Genomic DNA, 15632 nt, shown 5'->3' with positions numbered 1-15632 from the left:
CACCCAAAATTGCTGCGACTAAGACTCCACAGACCTGCTTTTTTCCTATGTTGCTGCTGTACCTTACAGGAAGCAATAGAAATCTAACATATCTGACAGATCTTGACTTACTCCATCTCTTCATGGGGGAGTTTCAGTATTTCTTTTATTCTTTACAAAAGCAATTCCTGGAAAGGTTCTCACCACCACCACCATGAGGATATGGACTAATCCAAAATCTGGCAGATCTTTCAGATTTATGCAACCTATTGTGATGGCAACAAAGGAAAAAAAAAACACATTTAGAGATAATTTTGCTGTGGAACAAATGTAATTTTTATACGTATGTATACACTTGCATTTTTTAAAAAAAAATGTCCTCTATAGTGCTCCTTTAAATATGAACAAAAATGCTTTAAATGAAGCCTGAAGTGACTGGAATTTCAAAGGAGTTATTGCTTATTTGAAAATTCTACTTGCCTGGCAGTTTTGCTCGTCATTTCCCTTTGATACCCTGTGAATTAGTGACTGAGCATGAGTGTTTAGATCAGGCATTTCCCTGGCTGCATCCCTTGTAGGTCTGTGGCTCAAGCAAGACTGTAGCCAACAGACTAGTTCAATAGCCAGGCAAGTGACATTTTAAAAATGTGACATTATGGCAGCGTATTCCTCTCGCCGCAGGTTCCATTTAAAGTCCTGTGCATTTCGGGGAAGTGTGTGTGAGGGGCGATAACACAACCATGAATAAATATGAATATATGAAATATAGTAATTCAAAATTTAGGTCTGTGTGTAACCACCTGAAAGACATAACATAATAAGGCCCGGCTCACATCTGCATTTTATTTTGTGGAGCCGGCCATCTGGATCCTGCCATCTGGATCCTGGAAACCGGTCCGTTTTTACAGCCAGTGTGCTGTCAAACCTCTGTTTTCCATAGGTTCCTATTGTGCTGCAAAACCTTCCGTTTCCATTCCGCTAAAGGAAACAGTCCGGAAAATTGGGTCCTGCTGCATTTTTTTTTATCCACTCAGCAGAACGGACCATGGAACAGTACACCCAGATCCGCTGCTAAAAGCTAATGTGAACCGAGCCTAAAGCACAAATACTTTTTTTTTTTAATCGTAGTTGAATACCTATTCAATCAAGCTAATATTCAGTATACAGTATGTTGAAATGCACATTAATTTCCACTACCAACCCTTAAATATACAGGTAAAATAATTCAAGGAGGTTTCAATAACAATGAATTGAATACACTCAATCACCCCAACTATCATTGTGTGGTTGCACCAATGAAAAACTCTTTAATCGTTGTTTTATTTGCTTCCTATGGAAATGAAGGTGTACTATATCCAGGAGGACAGAGATAAACTGAGATATGAAAGTAATGAGCTAGAAGAAAGGGTAAATGTTTGAATGTCCACATCCCCCACAGCCTCTTCAGTTACTAACACAATGTTGCTTTGGTTTGCATATATACTTACCGGTTTTATTTTGCTCTGAACTACTAATGTACTTATAACACATTGGTTTGCTGCAGTATTTGAAAGTATTTACATAGTACAGATATTGCATTCTAGCAAAAAAAAAACAACTTGTATACAAAGTGGGATAGTTGATATAGCAGCATGCTGTTTTTTTTTTATGGTTTTCTGCTGTGCACAACACGTTTTCACCACTGTGTAGATGCAAGATCATAAGCTGGTAGCTGTCCAGTCGATTTCCAATTTACTTTGGCCATTTTTTTTCTATGAAGTACTGCTGAAATAAAGTGAATTTCTCATATTTAACCTCCTTAGCGGTAAGCCCGAGTCAGGCTAGGGGGCAGAAAACCACAGCTTAGAGTGGTAATCCCGAACCTGACTTGTGGTAGCTGCTGGGGAGGTCTGTGCAGAGCATTCGCGCAGCAGGTGTTTCAATTCTCCCCTGGCATCCAGCCAGACGCCGGCAGCCATTCTCCTTCTGGTCCTTGGAGGCTCTGAATCCCTCTGGTGAGATTGCTGTCTGTCGTCATAATGACAGCCGGCGATCAATAAGATTACAGCAGCATTCGGAGGATGGAGGGAGAACTGCAGCGCTGGATCCCAGGGTGGTAAGTAAGTACAGGGACTGCTGCATGCTTTCCAGAGGTATGAATTTTTCTTGCTTTTATGGTGTAAAAGCTAATGAAAAAATTGTACTGCTTTTAGACCCTAAACTCAGGAAGGAATCACACCGCCAGGGAAGTTAATGGTTAATGAAACCCCCAAATTGCATTATGGGTTGGTTTTGGCACCATCTTCTGGTAAATAAAGTATCAGTAAGGGGTCCCAACACACGCTAGATGCAAGTCGCCTATCTGGGATTGGTATCCGATCCCTTGGGGTGATATTGGAGGACCTGAGAGTGTACAATGTTCTCTTAGTGGGCAGGGGGAAGACAGTGGGGCACAGGAGCTGGGTGAGTGGAGAGAACAATGCCCTCAGCCATTGCATGGCTGAATCAATCTTCCAGGTGGATCGATGGCTGAGAGGGTTGTGGGCTGCTGTACACATACTGGATTCTCGTCAGAGGCAGGCGTTATTGGCCAACTCGACTAACTTTCATCTACTGTGTGTACAGGGCCTAAAGCAATTACAGATCCCATACATTTAATGCTAACATTTCCCTGCTCTGTCCCCTTGCACTAAAGGTGCTCATCAGTGATGCAATCTTGATTCTACAAGATTTCCAATTCTATGTAGTAGAAGGGTAAAAAGTGAATGTATTGTAAGTGGATACTTTAGGGAGTCACACATACTACAGTGCATAAACTTGGTAACATTGTACAATCAAGATTATATTTTACTGGGCACCTTTACATTCCTGAACTTTGTGCCAAATCATAATCGATAATCTTGACCAAAACTAGTCTTTCCCGCCACTGTCTTTCAGCTTCCAGTCCAACACCCCCCTTCCTCTTATCCTTTTACCTTCCTTCGACTCCTGTAGAGCACCCAACCCATATACCCTATATTGATAGGGTCTGGGCAAACGGTGCCTAAATGTATTGGGAAAGTGAGCCAAACTAAATCGTTTCCAATTTTTTTTTTTTACCTTTTGCCTAACATTGGTGGACTAAAGCCCATCTACATTCAGGCAGAAATATCACTGTAGTGGTTCTCCTCACCTTCCAACAATGGAAGTCACAATTCTCTGTGAAATTAGCAGCAAAATAGAAGAAATGTGAAATTAAAGAAATTTATATATGAAAACTAACTAAACCCTGGTAGCAAGATCACTGTCTGGGCCCTCCCCCCACAAACTATTACTTCTAAAGCATGGTCCACCTCCAAAACTGTGATCTTTATTGCGGAAAAATATTGTATTGTAGCATGGGACCTAAGCGTCGATATGTGTGTAGCAGGATGGCCTCCTGCTGTGATAGCAGCTTCTGTGTAATTAAATGTGCATGCATTCTAGTACAAGCGAATGGGAACACCACTCTGCAGCTGGGAGGTTTTTTTTTTTTTTACAGGAAAAGTGCAGTATTATTCTCTATTAAGGCAGGAACAAAGCTAGGACACAGTGGCCACTGCAAAGCAAAATATTTTGGTAGATTTATTGAATTTAAAAATGCAGCAAAAATCCCAGAACCTTCTTTTAATTGTAATGTAATTGTTTAATATTAGGGCTGTGCACTTTTTGCTTACACTGGGCTAGAGAAAGATTGTGTTGAGAAGTCACGCTGACTTGAGTGCCGTTTGTGGCTGGCATGTTCTTATTTTTATGGAAGACTACATTTTTATTAGCAGTGCTTTGATTTCTAGGTTGCAGGCCTCCAAGAAGAGAAGAGCAGTTTGCTTGCAGAGAACCAAGTTCTGTTGGAGCGCTTAAATCAGTCTGACTCTTTAGAAGACCCCAACAGCCCAGCTGGAAGGCGACATCTACAGCTTCAGACACAGCTTGAGCAGTTGCAGGAGGAAACATTTAGGTATGGTAATCACCAGCTTTTTATAAGAAACATTTGTTACTGAATCTGCTTCATCCTATAACAGACAACATCTACAGTTCCAAGAGAAGCTGAATTGGTAACTACAACTTGCATAACACAGAGTAAAAGTGGAATTTAAATGTGGTTTGCAGTGATTGAGAATTTGTCTGAAGAATTGGTTGAATTACAGTTTATTTGCTTCACTGTTTGTAGTGTTTTGGGGGTTGATTTACTTATAGACTAATTATTCTTGTTTAACCAGCCTCTATGCCAGGGAAAATAACACAGAAGGCCATACTCCCCACAAATGAACAGCCCCACTTATCTGCATTTGTCCACTGTTTGAAAAAAATAAATCAAGATAAAAAAAAAGCTGAGTGCCTCTGCTGTGAAAGGGGACAGTACATAAGAGGACTAAAGGCCCCATTAGTCATTGTGCCTTTATACTTAGTGAGCCTGATTTATTAGTATTTAAATAGCACTGACATCTTCTGCAGTACTTTACGCATCACCAACTATCCCTCAGATGGACTCGCAATAGTCATATGTCCATCATACTTTTGTTAATAATCTTAACATTTCTATAGCGCTTCTTTTCCTATTGGACTGAAAGCATGCTTACTAGGCTACCCTGGAGCGCTAGAGAGTCTTGCCCAAGAACTCCTTACTGGATAGGTAACTGGTTCCAGCCAGAATTTGAACCCAGATCTCCTATGTCAAGACAGGTGTAATATTTAAATAAGAACAAATTGGGAAAAGATCTTTAACACATCCAGTCACATTCTATCTTTGGTTGCTTTAAAGAGACACTGAAGCGAAAAAAAAATATTATGATTTGTATGTGGAGTACAGCTAAGAAATAAAACATTAAGATCAGATATATCAGTCTAATTGTTTCCAGTACAGGAAGAGTTAAGAAACTCTAGTTGTTCTCTATGCAAAAAAGCCATAAGCTCTACAACTTTCAAAGTCGTGGAGAGGGCTGTTTTCTGACTTTTATTATCTCAACTGTAGGTGAACTAATTACTTTTTCTCTGCCAGAGGAGAGGTCATTAGTTCACAGACTGCTCTGAAAGAATCATTTTGAATGCTGAGTGTTGTGTAATCTGCACATATTATAGAATGATGCAATGTTAGAAAAAACACTGTATACCTGAAAATAAAAATATGAGAATATTTTCTTTGCTGCTAATCTTCTAGTAATTATTCATAGTACACAACCAATTCACTATATCATATATTTTTTTTCGCTTCAGTGTCTCTTTAAAGGGACTCCGAACAGTGCAGTAACTATGGAAAGATGCATACCATTTTGAAGCTCTCTTTCTCCTCTTTCCAATTATATATAAATCGCCACCCTACGTCTTTTAGTTTTTGTTATTTTCGCAATCGAAATTGTGGCTGCCATCTTGGATTCCTTATTCAGCATTGTATTATGCAGGACGACACTTTCCCCAGTGTCGGCAGCTCCATTCAGTGCAATGCAATGAAATACAAGGAACCCAGGGGGATATAATTACAAACATCATGCTGGTAGGTGTGAGGATATAATTAATTAGTTGTGGGTATGCTTAAAGGCATACCCACAGGCACTGCTCTGAGTTCATTTAAAGGAGTCATCAGGCAAACATTAAGAAAATAAGGGCTACTTACCGGGGGCTTCCTCCAGCTCCAAGCATCCAGCACGTCCCTCACCACAGCTCTCCCTTCAGCCGTTCGCCGCAGGTCCGTCCCGGTCCCCGGCGATGACGTCAGAGCGACCTGGAGGTCGCTCTGCACTGCTCCTGCGCGATCACCGCTGTCGATCACCGCCACGTGGGCCGGAGCGGTCTGCGCAGGCGCAGTAGTTCTGCGCCTGCGCAGTCTGCTCCAGCCCACGTGGCCGCGATTGACAGCGCTGATCGCGCAGGCAGAGTACAGAGCGACCTCCAGGTCGCTCTGACGTCATCGCCAGGGACCGGGACGGACCTGCGGCGAACGGCTGAAGGGAGAGCTGTGGCGAGGGACTGCTGGATGCTTGGAGCTGGAGGAAGCCCCCGGTAAGTAGCCCTTATTTTCTTAATATTTGCCTGACAACTCCTTTAACTACTTCGCGTCCCTGGGGTTTTCCCCCTAAAAAACCAGAACAATTTTCTACATTTCACACTCCTCCCATTCATTTGCCAATATCTTTATCACTACTTATCATACATAAATGATCTATACCTTGTTTTTTCCACCACCAATTAGGCTTTCTTTGGGTGGTACTTTTTGCTAAGAATCATATTATTTTCTATGCATTTTAAAGGGAACAAGGGGTAAAAATTAAAAAAAGTCATTATTTCCCAGTTTACAGCCATTATAGTTTTAAAATAAAAGTTGCTGCTGTAAGTTAAACCCACACATTTTATTTTTCCATTCGATCTGGTTATTTCACCATTTAAAATTCAATCCTAGTACAATGTATGATGACAATAAATTATTTGGAAATAAAATGCATTTTTTCATTTTGTGTCTGATTTTTATTTAGTTATTTTTTTCCTACTTTATAATTCGATCCTCCCCCCAGTTAGCCAGATGTGCCTTCCTCCCCCATAGTTGGTCAGATGTGCCTCTGGATACCCCCCCCCCCCTGCCAGCCAGGCCTTAGTACCCCCCCCAGCTAGCCAGATTTCTCTATTCACTCCCCCCCCCCCCCAAGCTGTCTGGTTGTGTCTATTCACCCCCCCCCCCTCCATAGCCAGGTGTGTGTGCGCCCCTTTACCCCCCTCCCCCTTGTTGATCCTGTGCTGCTCCGCCATCCCCCCCCCCCCCCCCCCCCAAGCAAAGGTGTTTCTTTACTGATCCCCATCCTTCCCCCCCCCCCCCCCCCCCTCCCTTGCAGAGATCGGGCAGCGCAGGGAAGCTAAGAAAACTCTCACCTAATCTTGTTCCTGCGGCGGCGATCGGCTCCCCTCCATTCAATACCGCTGACAGCCTCTATGTGCAGAATGGATCGGGTCCCGGCTTGATGACGTCATTAAGCCGGGACCCGATCCATTCTGCACATAGAGGCTGTCAGTGGTACTGAATAGAGGGGAGCCGATCGCCGCCGCAGGAACAAGATTAGGTGAGAGGTTTTTTTGTAATTCCCCATGCTGCCCGATCGCAGCATAGAGGAGGAGGGGGGTTGTAATTACAGGGGGTGCGGTGGGGGGATCGGACACCTGGGAGGGGATGCCTTATTAGTGTAGTTAGAGGGAGGGGGGTTGATGAGCCCAGGTGCGTGCTAGCACGCACGCTGTGCTCATATAAAGGGGACAACTTATAATCACGTCATGTGGCTTTCACAAGCCACTTGCAATGACGTGATTATACTGTAGTTGGGACAGGAACTGGTTAAATCTGCTTGTACTTGACTTTAGGCAACTGCTTCACTTTTTACTGCTTTTTTTTTTTTTCCTTTTAGTATTTTAGTTGTCTTGATAAATCAACCTCCCTCCTTAGCCTTCTGGTGGCCAAATAAATCATATTTTTATTTTACTCAGGACAGTGTATTCTAAGTGCACTTTAAAATTGTTTGCCTTTTTACAAGTTCAGCAGCTGTCATTTTATATTTTTCGGAGGGTTTACAAAACAGGTAAAGGAGACGTGTGGCATCTCTGAGCACTATGGTCCTTCACAGTTCAACAGCAAGTGATAACCACGTTGTGCGCCTCACCATCTTTCCTACACCCCTGTCCATAAGAACAGTACAGGCTAGTGACTTGTTTGTACTACACCTGGTCCTAAACCCGAGGGTTCAAGTCCCAATCCCTACTGGACACATTCCTTATAAGTGTGTATGAATGAGGCTTGATGAAATAAATTCAAGCTTTAGCTAACCAGGTTCAAAAAATTATCCTTCTAAAAAGGGTAATTAAAAAAAAAAAAAACCTAGTGAATTTATCTATTTAAAATGATTGCATTATTTCACTTCAACCAAAATACAGCTCTCTGCATTGAAAAGTAAATAACAATTATCTAATTTTATACAGTGCATGTCCAGCTTGTTATTCCTTTCACATGACCGTTTCCTTTCAACATACCAGTGGTTCCTTACCTAGAACTGTGTATGTTCATAATTATGGGTGTTTTTTTAACTTCCTGTAAAATGTTGTAAAGTATGCTTCCTTTTCATGTTTTATAGGCTTGAAGCATCGAAGGATGATTACAGAATACGTTGTGAAGAGTTGGAGAAGGAAATATCAGAACTAAGACTACAAAATGAAGATTTAACCACACTTGCAGATGAAGCACAGACACTGAAAGATGAAATGGATGTCCTCCGGTACATTATCATATTTCATTTATTTGGCCACCTAATACTTGCAGGGTGTTTATGTAAACCTGCCTGCATAACACTCAACTAATAAGGAATTTTCATGTGGTGCCTGTTCTTTAACGTGCAATTAAAGTCTTGAGATCTAAATAGCTGAATGTATGAAGAAAGGTTCTCTTTACAGGAATGGTAAAACCGTTAAACAGAACTCACTTGTGTTTAGGAAGTTACTTCACAAGAAATGTTGCTAATTACAGAAGGCAGATGCTGGATGTTTTTCCCCCTGTTGTATGACCTTATGTTCTGCCAGTGTTTGTTCTTGGTCCCGGAGATTTTTCTAAATCATAGTTGCTGAACCTCTGCTTTGCCAGTTGTTAGTAAACCTTCAGGCAGTAGCCATTTATAGTTTGCAGGCTGCTGTCTCTCACCCTTGTCTATTTTGGTTATGAGGGCCATTTAAGCTGTTGAGAACATACAGACGTTTTGTTTCCTGTCTCTAAGAATAGACTATTTACAACCTACTCGAATAAAGAAATGACTATATGAGAAACTGATTACAAAAAAAATAGCTACAGTTCATAATTTTCCTTATAACCCTCTGGTATCTCCTCAGTCTTCCATGTGTCTGCACTATGTGCCTGAAAACCTTAGGTAGCATGGATCCTGCTTACAATAATGGCCTCTTGTCTGGTGGGATACCTCTCAGTAGGAAGAAGAGAAGAATGAAGGGAGTGGAGGGAAAGGGGTGTTGGAAAGTTTGATATAGAGAGAAGATTTTCTTCACTAGTTATGCTGTGGTTAATACACCAACTGCAGAATGCAGCAGCCCCTGTGATAACCGGGGACAGTTTGCATTCAACAAGTAATAAAAAAAGAAAAATGTTCATATGATCCTGCTGGTAAAAGTTTAATTGCTGCAAAACTTAAAAATGCACTTACACAATGAGTGCACACGTAACGACCTTTAGGCCCAGATGAACTAAATAACCACCAGAGCCAACAACTGTGACAGATATGGGTGCCTTGGTTATAAGTTTCCTATCTGCATACTTTATTGCCTACATCAGTGCACTAGTAAGGCTCCACCTCTGTTTCTGAGCCTCACTTCCCTCATTATTCACTTTCGCCCCACCACTGCACCCTCTACAGATTTCTTACGGTGGCTACCCCAGCCCAGGATTACCGCTAGCAGCATCTTTATTCACCCTGAGATATACTGAAATAGGACCACCTCTTTTAACTTTTGCTAGCAGTAAAAAAAAGTGTTACTTGATGGATTGTATGCATTTTTGTTCTGGTTACTAAATCTACCAAGACCTGACTGTGGAGAAATTTTGAAACGATGGGATGTAAATATGAATGAATCAGAAAAGGTTAATTAATAATTTATTGTAGAGATGCTGTGCTACAAATAATTTTATAGAATAATGCATTTAAAATTATGTTGAACTTGCTGAACAAACTTTAATTTTTGGTATGAGTAGTTCTCCCACAATTATGGGGTAACATAAATAAGACTGCAGATTAGAAGAGAAAGGGGATGCTATCAAGGCAATGTACAACATATCAAATGTAGTTATTAATAGAGGATGAGTAACATGGGTGGTGATTAGATGCACTTCTTATATATTGATAAATGTTTTCTCTAATCGCCATCTGGGACAACAGGAGAATCCGATCCCCCCTCCGGATCTGGGGAAACAATCAATCCAGAAAGATTAAAAGGCCCCGGCCCTCTCTCCTCAGTTCATCTGTGTTTCCCTTCAGGAAACACCTTCAAGAAAGCGGCTCCCGATTTTCAGTTTCAGGCTCTGGCTCTGCCTTTCGGCATAGCATCAGCTCCTCGAATCTTCACAAAAGTTTTGGAGGAGGTTATGAAGGAACTGAGACTACAAGGAATTTCAACAGTCCCATATTTAGACGACCTCCTAGTGTTCGCTTACACAGAGGGTTTAGTGCTGGCACACAGGGATATTGTGATCAGGACCCTGACTCGGGTAGGGTGGATCATAAATTATGCCAAGTTGGCCTTATACCCGGTGCAGGAAATTACTTTACTAGGATACCAAATAAATTCCTTGGAGGTAAAGATTTTTTTTTTTTTTGCCTCAGGAAAAAATTTGAAATATTCAGTCGTAGGTAGGTAGTATAAATGCTCGTGCTTTAGAACCAAACATGGATATTTCATGACCATAAAGGGCTAATATTGTTTTTTTAAAGAGGAAGTGTAACATTTTTTTTTTCTGTGACTTACTGCTTGGCGAATGTTAACAATAGAAGACTGTGCTGTAGTCATGAAAAATTAACATAGTGCTGAAGTAGTCTTATTCACTTTGCTCCAGGGCCTTAAACTATAAAACCTCCAATGGCCCAGAGTATTTTTGTCTAGCGTTGAAAGTATGATGGATTGTCTCAAAATTACTCTATTTTGCAGTGTTTCTTGATCCTGTCTTTTAAGGACGCATTGGGGCTTTCTTTTTTTTTTGTAGCCATACTATTTAAAGCAAACCTGATTTACACTTTCCTTACTTTGATCTCATCTGTACCATTTTCTACATACCTTAATAACATTTTTTTTTTGCTAGTGCACGTTGCCATGTAGTATAGCCGGTCTGAGTTGCAGTGTGTTACAGTATCTCTGGGTCATGGGAGCTGCCATCTTCTTGTCAATTCGGAAAGATACTTTAAGGGGCACTATAGCGAAAATATGATTTTCTGGTAACTCTCCTAACATATATACATAATATAAAAGACATACATTTTTTGCCATAATGCCACCTAACCAGTATCTGACAATTTTTTTTTTTTTCTGTCCATAATCTGTCAATTTCTTTAATGTCTCTAAAATAAATGATTTACATTAGAAGATGACGGAAAGGGGCGGGTTCAGAGGGCAAGCTACTGCTGTTGACTGGCAGTGAACCAATAAGGAGGTATTGAGAATAATCTGAGTACAGTACTGGCTTTTGATAGGAACAAAGGCGTGCTTCTTCAGGGGAGAATTTACAAATGCCTTTTATATTAAAAAGTCACCCTGATTTCAGGTGCGTTCACTTAAAGGGCAACAGAAGTGAGAGAGATGTGGAGGCTGCCATATTTATTTACTTTTAAGCAATACCAGTTGCCTGCCTATCCTGCTGATCCTCTGCCTCTAATACTTTTAGCCATAGCCCCTGAACAAGTATGCAGCAGATCAGGTGCTGCTGACATTGTCACATCTGACAAGATTACCTGCATGATTGTTTCTGGTGTGATTCAGACACTATTGTAGCCAAATAGATCAGCCGGACAGATGCCTTTGGTAATCATTGTTTAGTCAATTGTTCCACAAGTGGCTCAAAACTATCTGTTGAAAACTGTAACTTGTAGACAGTGCAGTGGTATGCACCAGAGCTATGTTTCAAGTGTTTCTGCAGACATTGCTATTCATGGTCTATGGGCAGGTCTGAAGATGGTACCTGGTGAAAGGTGCTTGCTGGTCTGCCATCTGCAGCCTAAAGATCCTTGTCTATGGTTCAGGTTTAATGAAGATCCACATTAAAGATAAGCTCCTGATGGAAGCTTTTGTTATCCATGTTGAAACTGAGCTGCTATTCTTTTTTTTCTTTTAAATAGAATTTTTAACTCTGGAGCATGAATAGGAAAGTTTCTACTACTGTAGAGGCTTCTCATGGATATTTTAATTCATGATAACGTCCTTGTAATAGCTGATGGCAGTGCAATGATGACTTTTAACTTTCCATATTCTGGGTGGAAACCGATATGCTGGCCACACAGTATACTAGCTTATCGTCCTATCTTACCAGTATGTTTTTGGTGTCAGTGGAAGGGATAAGATTTGGATTGATGGTTTACATAGGCACCTGAGTGCAAGATTTTATGACGTTTGTATGACCAATTCTTGCTGTAAGGTCCTGTAGACTCGCCCAAGCCCTAACCTTTTCCTGTGAAAATTTCCAGGCATTCTTCTGATAAAGTTGCTAAATTGGAGAGTCAGGTTGATTCATACAAGAAAAAGCTGGAGGATCTGGGAGACTTACGAAGACAAGTGAAGCTATTAGAGGAGAAGAACACCATGTACATGCAAAACACAGTAAGCCTAGAAGAGGAGCTCAGGAAAGCCAATGCTGCTCGCAGTCAGCTGGAAACCTACAAGAGACAGGTATACCCTCTTACTATCCTAGGTCCGATTGCTGCATCACTGCTTGTATTTGTCTAATGAATGCATGCAACTTTATCCACAGGTTGTTGAGCTACAGAACAGACTGTCAGAGGAGTCTAAAAAAGCAGACAAGCTGGACTTTGAGTACAAAAGGCTAAAAGAAAAAATTGACAGTTTACAAAAAGAGAAGGATGTAAGTAGCTTATTTTCTTTTAGTTTATATTACAAATGCTTCATTTCATCATAGCTCTGTTGTTTACTATGCAGCTGAGCATATATGGGCACAGGTCTACCTCTAGGCTCTTGACTGGTGATGGGAGGAGTGCAGAATACTGTTGAGGTGGTCATCATCAAGATGCAAATCACTTATATTTTTAATTAAATGTCAATTAAATTGTATACAGGTTGAACATGGACCAAACAAAATAACTTCTTGTTGATTTTATGTCCAAATTTAAGCTGGTCACTCGCCCTTCAGGTGATCAGGTTTCAGCTGAACTCCAAGGTCAATGTCCATCTGATGGTGACATCTGTCAGTTTTTGGGTAACTGCATTTCATGGAAGTAGAAGCAGGAGGGGCATTGCTGTTGAAGTAGAAACCTAAAAAGCCAGATGAGAATTTTCTGAAATGCGTATCGACGAGCCACAATGCTTCTGTGAGAATATACGTTAAACAAATGAGACAAAACTGGAGCTTTTTGGTGTGCTACGTCAGTTCTGTAACCATTAATGGGGGAAAAAAAACTTTTCAAAAAGAGAAAACATCACATGTATACTGTAAAAATTGGACTATGTTCGGTTATGTTTTAGGGCTGTCACACAAAGAACCTTGAGTCTGTGCAGGGTACAATGAATTCTCAAGACTTTAAACATTTTGAAGTGAAGCAAATTGCTCAGTGTTATGCTAGGAATACATGGGTCATTTTTTCCGCTCGATTTTCCGCTCAATCGATTTTGCTGCTCGATTCTCTACTCGATTCTCTTATCTTACGCTCGTTTTTCTTATCTTTTTCCATTTACCTCTATCAGGAATCGAGCAGCAAAACTATCGAATGGGAGATCGGTCATGTAAGAAATTATCTATCTAACCATCTGCCGCAAAAATGACCCATGTATTCCCAGCATAAGATAGCTCTGTCTCAACTGCTGGTTTATAGATCCTCCGAAGGAGAACAACCCAATACACAAAGAGAATATACACAATACACAAGAATGGCACAAAATAAAACATTGGAATGGCTTGCTGTGAGCCCTGATTTGAATCCTGTTAAACATTTATGGAAATAACGAAAGCTACGTACCCACATCGCGATTTTTCCGATGACCGGTTTTTGAGGTTTTTTTGAGCACTGAGAGGTTGATTCCGCGATATTGCGACGTACGTACAGTCACACAACCATGCGAACATCACTTAGCGTTGCGCTGCAATAACGACGGTCACATCGGATAACTAAGATCTCTGATAACTTCTGCGCAAAGTCTTGTTTGCTCCTGACGTGTAGCGTTGCGTGACATTGTGCATACCCGCCGGTAGGAAGAAGTGTTGCCTGACGACCGTCGTCAAGGGGACGTCGCAGGACCCATAGAGCGGTGAGTATGGGGCTTAAGACTGTCTAGTGAAGACACCCTTCAAACTTGACACAGCTAGAAAAGTTTGATAGAAATGACATCAAGCATCATGTGTAAATGATAAAGGATATTAGGAAAAGAATACAGTGTCAAGGAAAATAAATGAGATAATAGAAAAAATAGGAGTGAGAGGGAAAGGAAAAGGTTGCGTGGAGGGAGGGATACCCCTCAAACCATTCCATCCCAGAGGTATATCTCCCAGAAAAAGTCACCCGTCCACCTCACCCAGGATCATGTGCGGCCAAGTCCTGAAGTATTGAGTTGAGCAGCCCACTCACTCCATACCTTTTCAAACTTTTCTGCATTTTTTGGTAGGCAAATTGATATAACAAAAGTGTTTTATTAACCAAAGTTATGTCCCTGCCATTTTTTTGTGTTATTTTGAAATATTTTGTTTAATCAGTACTGTAAAGCAAAATCCAATTTTATTTATTTATATAGTGCCGACATATTACACAGTGCTGTACAGGGTTTTTAGTCTTGTCACTAACTGTCTCTCAGAGGGGCTCACAATCTAGTCCCTACCATAGTCATGTGTCTATAGTATGTATCATGTAGTGCATGTATCATAGTCTAGGGCCAATTTAGGGGGAAACCAATTAACTTATCTGTATGTTTTTGGGATGAGGGAGAAAACAGGAGTGCCCAGAGGAAATCCACACAGACACGGGAATAACATATAAACTCCTTGCAGATGTTGACCTGGCTGGAATACGAACCGGGGACCCAGTGCTGCAAGGCGATAGTGTTAACCACTATGCAACCGTGCTGCCCACCAATGGAACAAACAATGATGGGAACCAAACCAATCGATCTCTGCGCTACCAGCTATAGGATACCTCAGTCTAAGCAGTAAATTGCCCAGATTCCTGCAGCTACCAGATGCTCAACAATACAACAAGGTGACAGTCACTACACGAAGCAGAAAACATTCAGTATTCTGTTAAGTTGCAGGAAAATTTGTATTCAATATAATAAAATTATTCATTTGAGACCATAGATACTCACATCGTGGGTCCATTGTTGAGCACCTGGTGGCTGCAGGAATGTTCTGATCTGGGCCCTTTACTACAAGAATAAGGTATCCAATTGTTGTTGGTGCAGAGGTTGGTTTGTTAGATTTCTTGTGCAGCTATTGTGGAGTGGGAATCTCGGGCAGCAGAATCAGCATTTTTGTTTGCACCAGTCTATAGGAGCGCCTGTACTGGTCTTCTATTGTGTCTAAATTATGGGAACCTATTACTTTTTTTTTTTTTAATTTCAAGTTATTTCTCAGACAACTGTGGGTTGTTCTTCTTTAATGGAGAAGTAACAACAAATTTGTCTATATCTATGTCTTTTGAATTGAGTAAAATTGATTCCATTTCAGATAAGTGGTCTCTTCTAAGCTAATTTGCAAATAGTGAGGTGGAAGTGGCATGGATTTTCTCTTTCTATAATAAATAATATACTCAGAGTTTGGATTTAACAAACACATTTTAAATAACCATATTTTGATTAAACGGTTCAGTCGAGGTTGCTGATGGATGTCATGCTGTGTTCTATTCATTCCCATTTATCCTCTCTCTCACTCCTTTGAATTTTTGATTGCATTGTGTGCTTAATTTTTTATGATTTTTTTCCTTTAC

General features: G+C 40.8%; 1 protein-coding gene across 4 annotated transcripts in view; it reads left to right on the top strand.

The window, feature by feature from the left end:
* The window catches only part of HOOK3 (hook microtubule tethering protein 3), a 125961-nt gene that overhangs the window by 63194 nt on the left and 47135 nt on the right, over positions 1-15632 (top strand). For 2 of the 4 annotated variants that reach the window (XM_068234215.1, XM_068234218.1), the window contains exons 9-13: positions 1324-1386; positions 3771-3934; positions 8082-8222; positions 12174-12375; positions 12458-12568. In XM_068234215.1, the coding sequence (XP_068090316.1) occupies positions 1324-1386; positions 3771-3934; positions 8082-8222; positions 12174-12375; positions 12458-12568 (681 nt within the window). The remainder of the gene's footprint in view (positions 1-1323; positions 1387-3770; positions 3935-8081; positions 8223-12173; positions 12376-12457; positions 12569-15632) is intronic. The other 2 variants (XM_068234216.1, XM_068234217.1) reach the window with 1 other exon arrangement.

The sequence above is a fragment of the Hyperolius riggenbachi genome, chromosome 1 (assembly GCF_040937935.1).
Source record: "Hyperolius riggenbachi isolate aHypRig1 chromosome 1, aHypRig1.pri, whole genome shotgun sequence".
Lineage (NCBI taxonomy): Eukaryota > Metazoa > Chordata > Amphibia > Anura > Hyperoliidae > Hyperolius > Hyperolius riggenbachi.
Note: the sequence above shows the minus strand (reverse complement) of the source record. Positions and strands in the feature narration are given on the sequence as shown.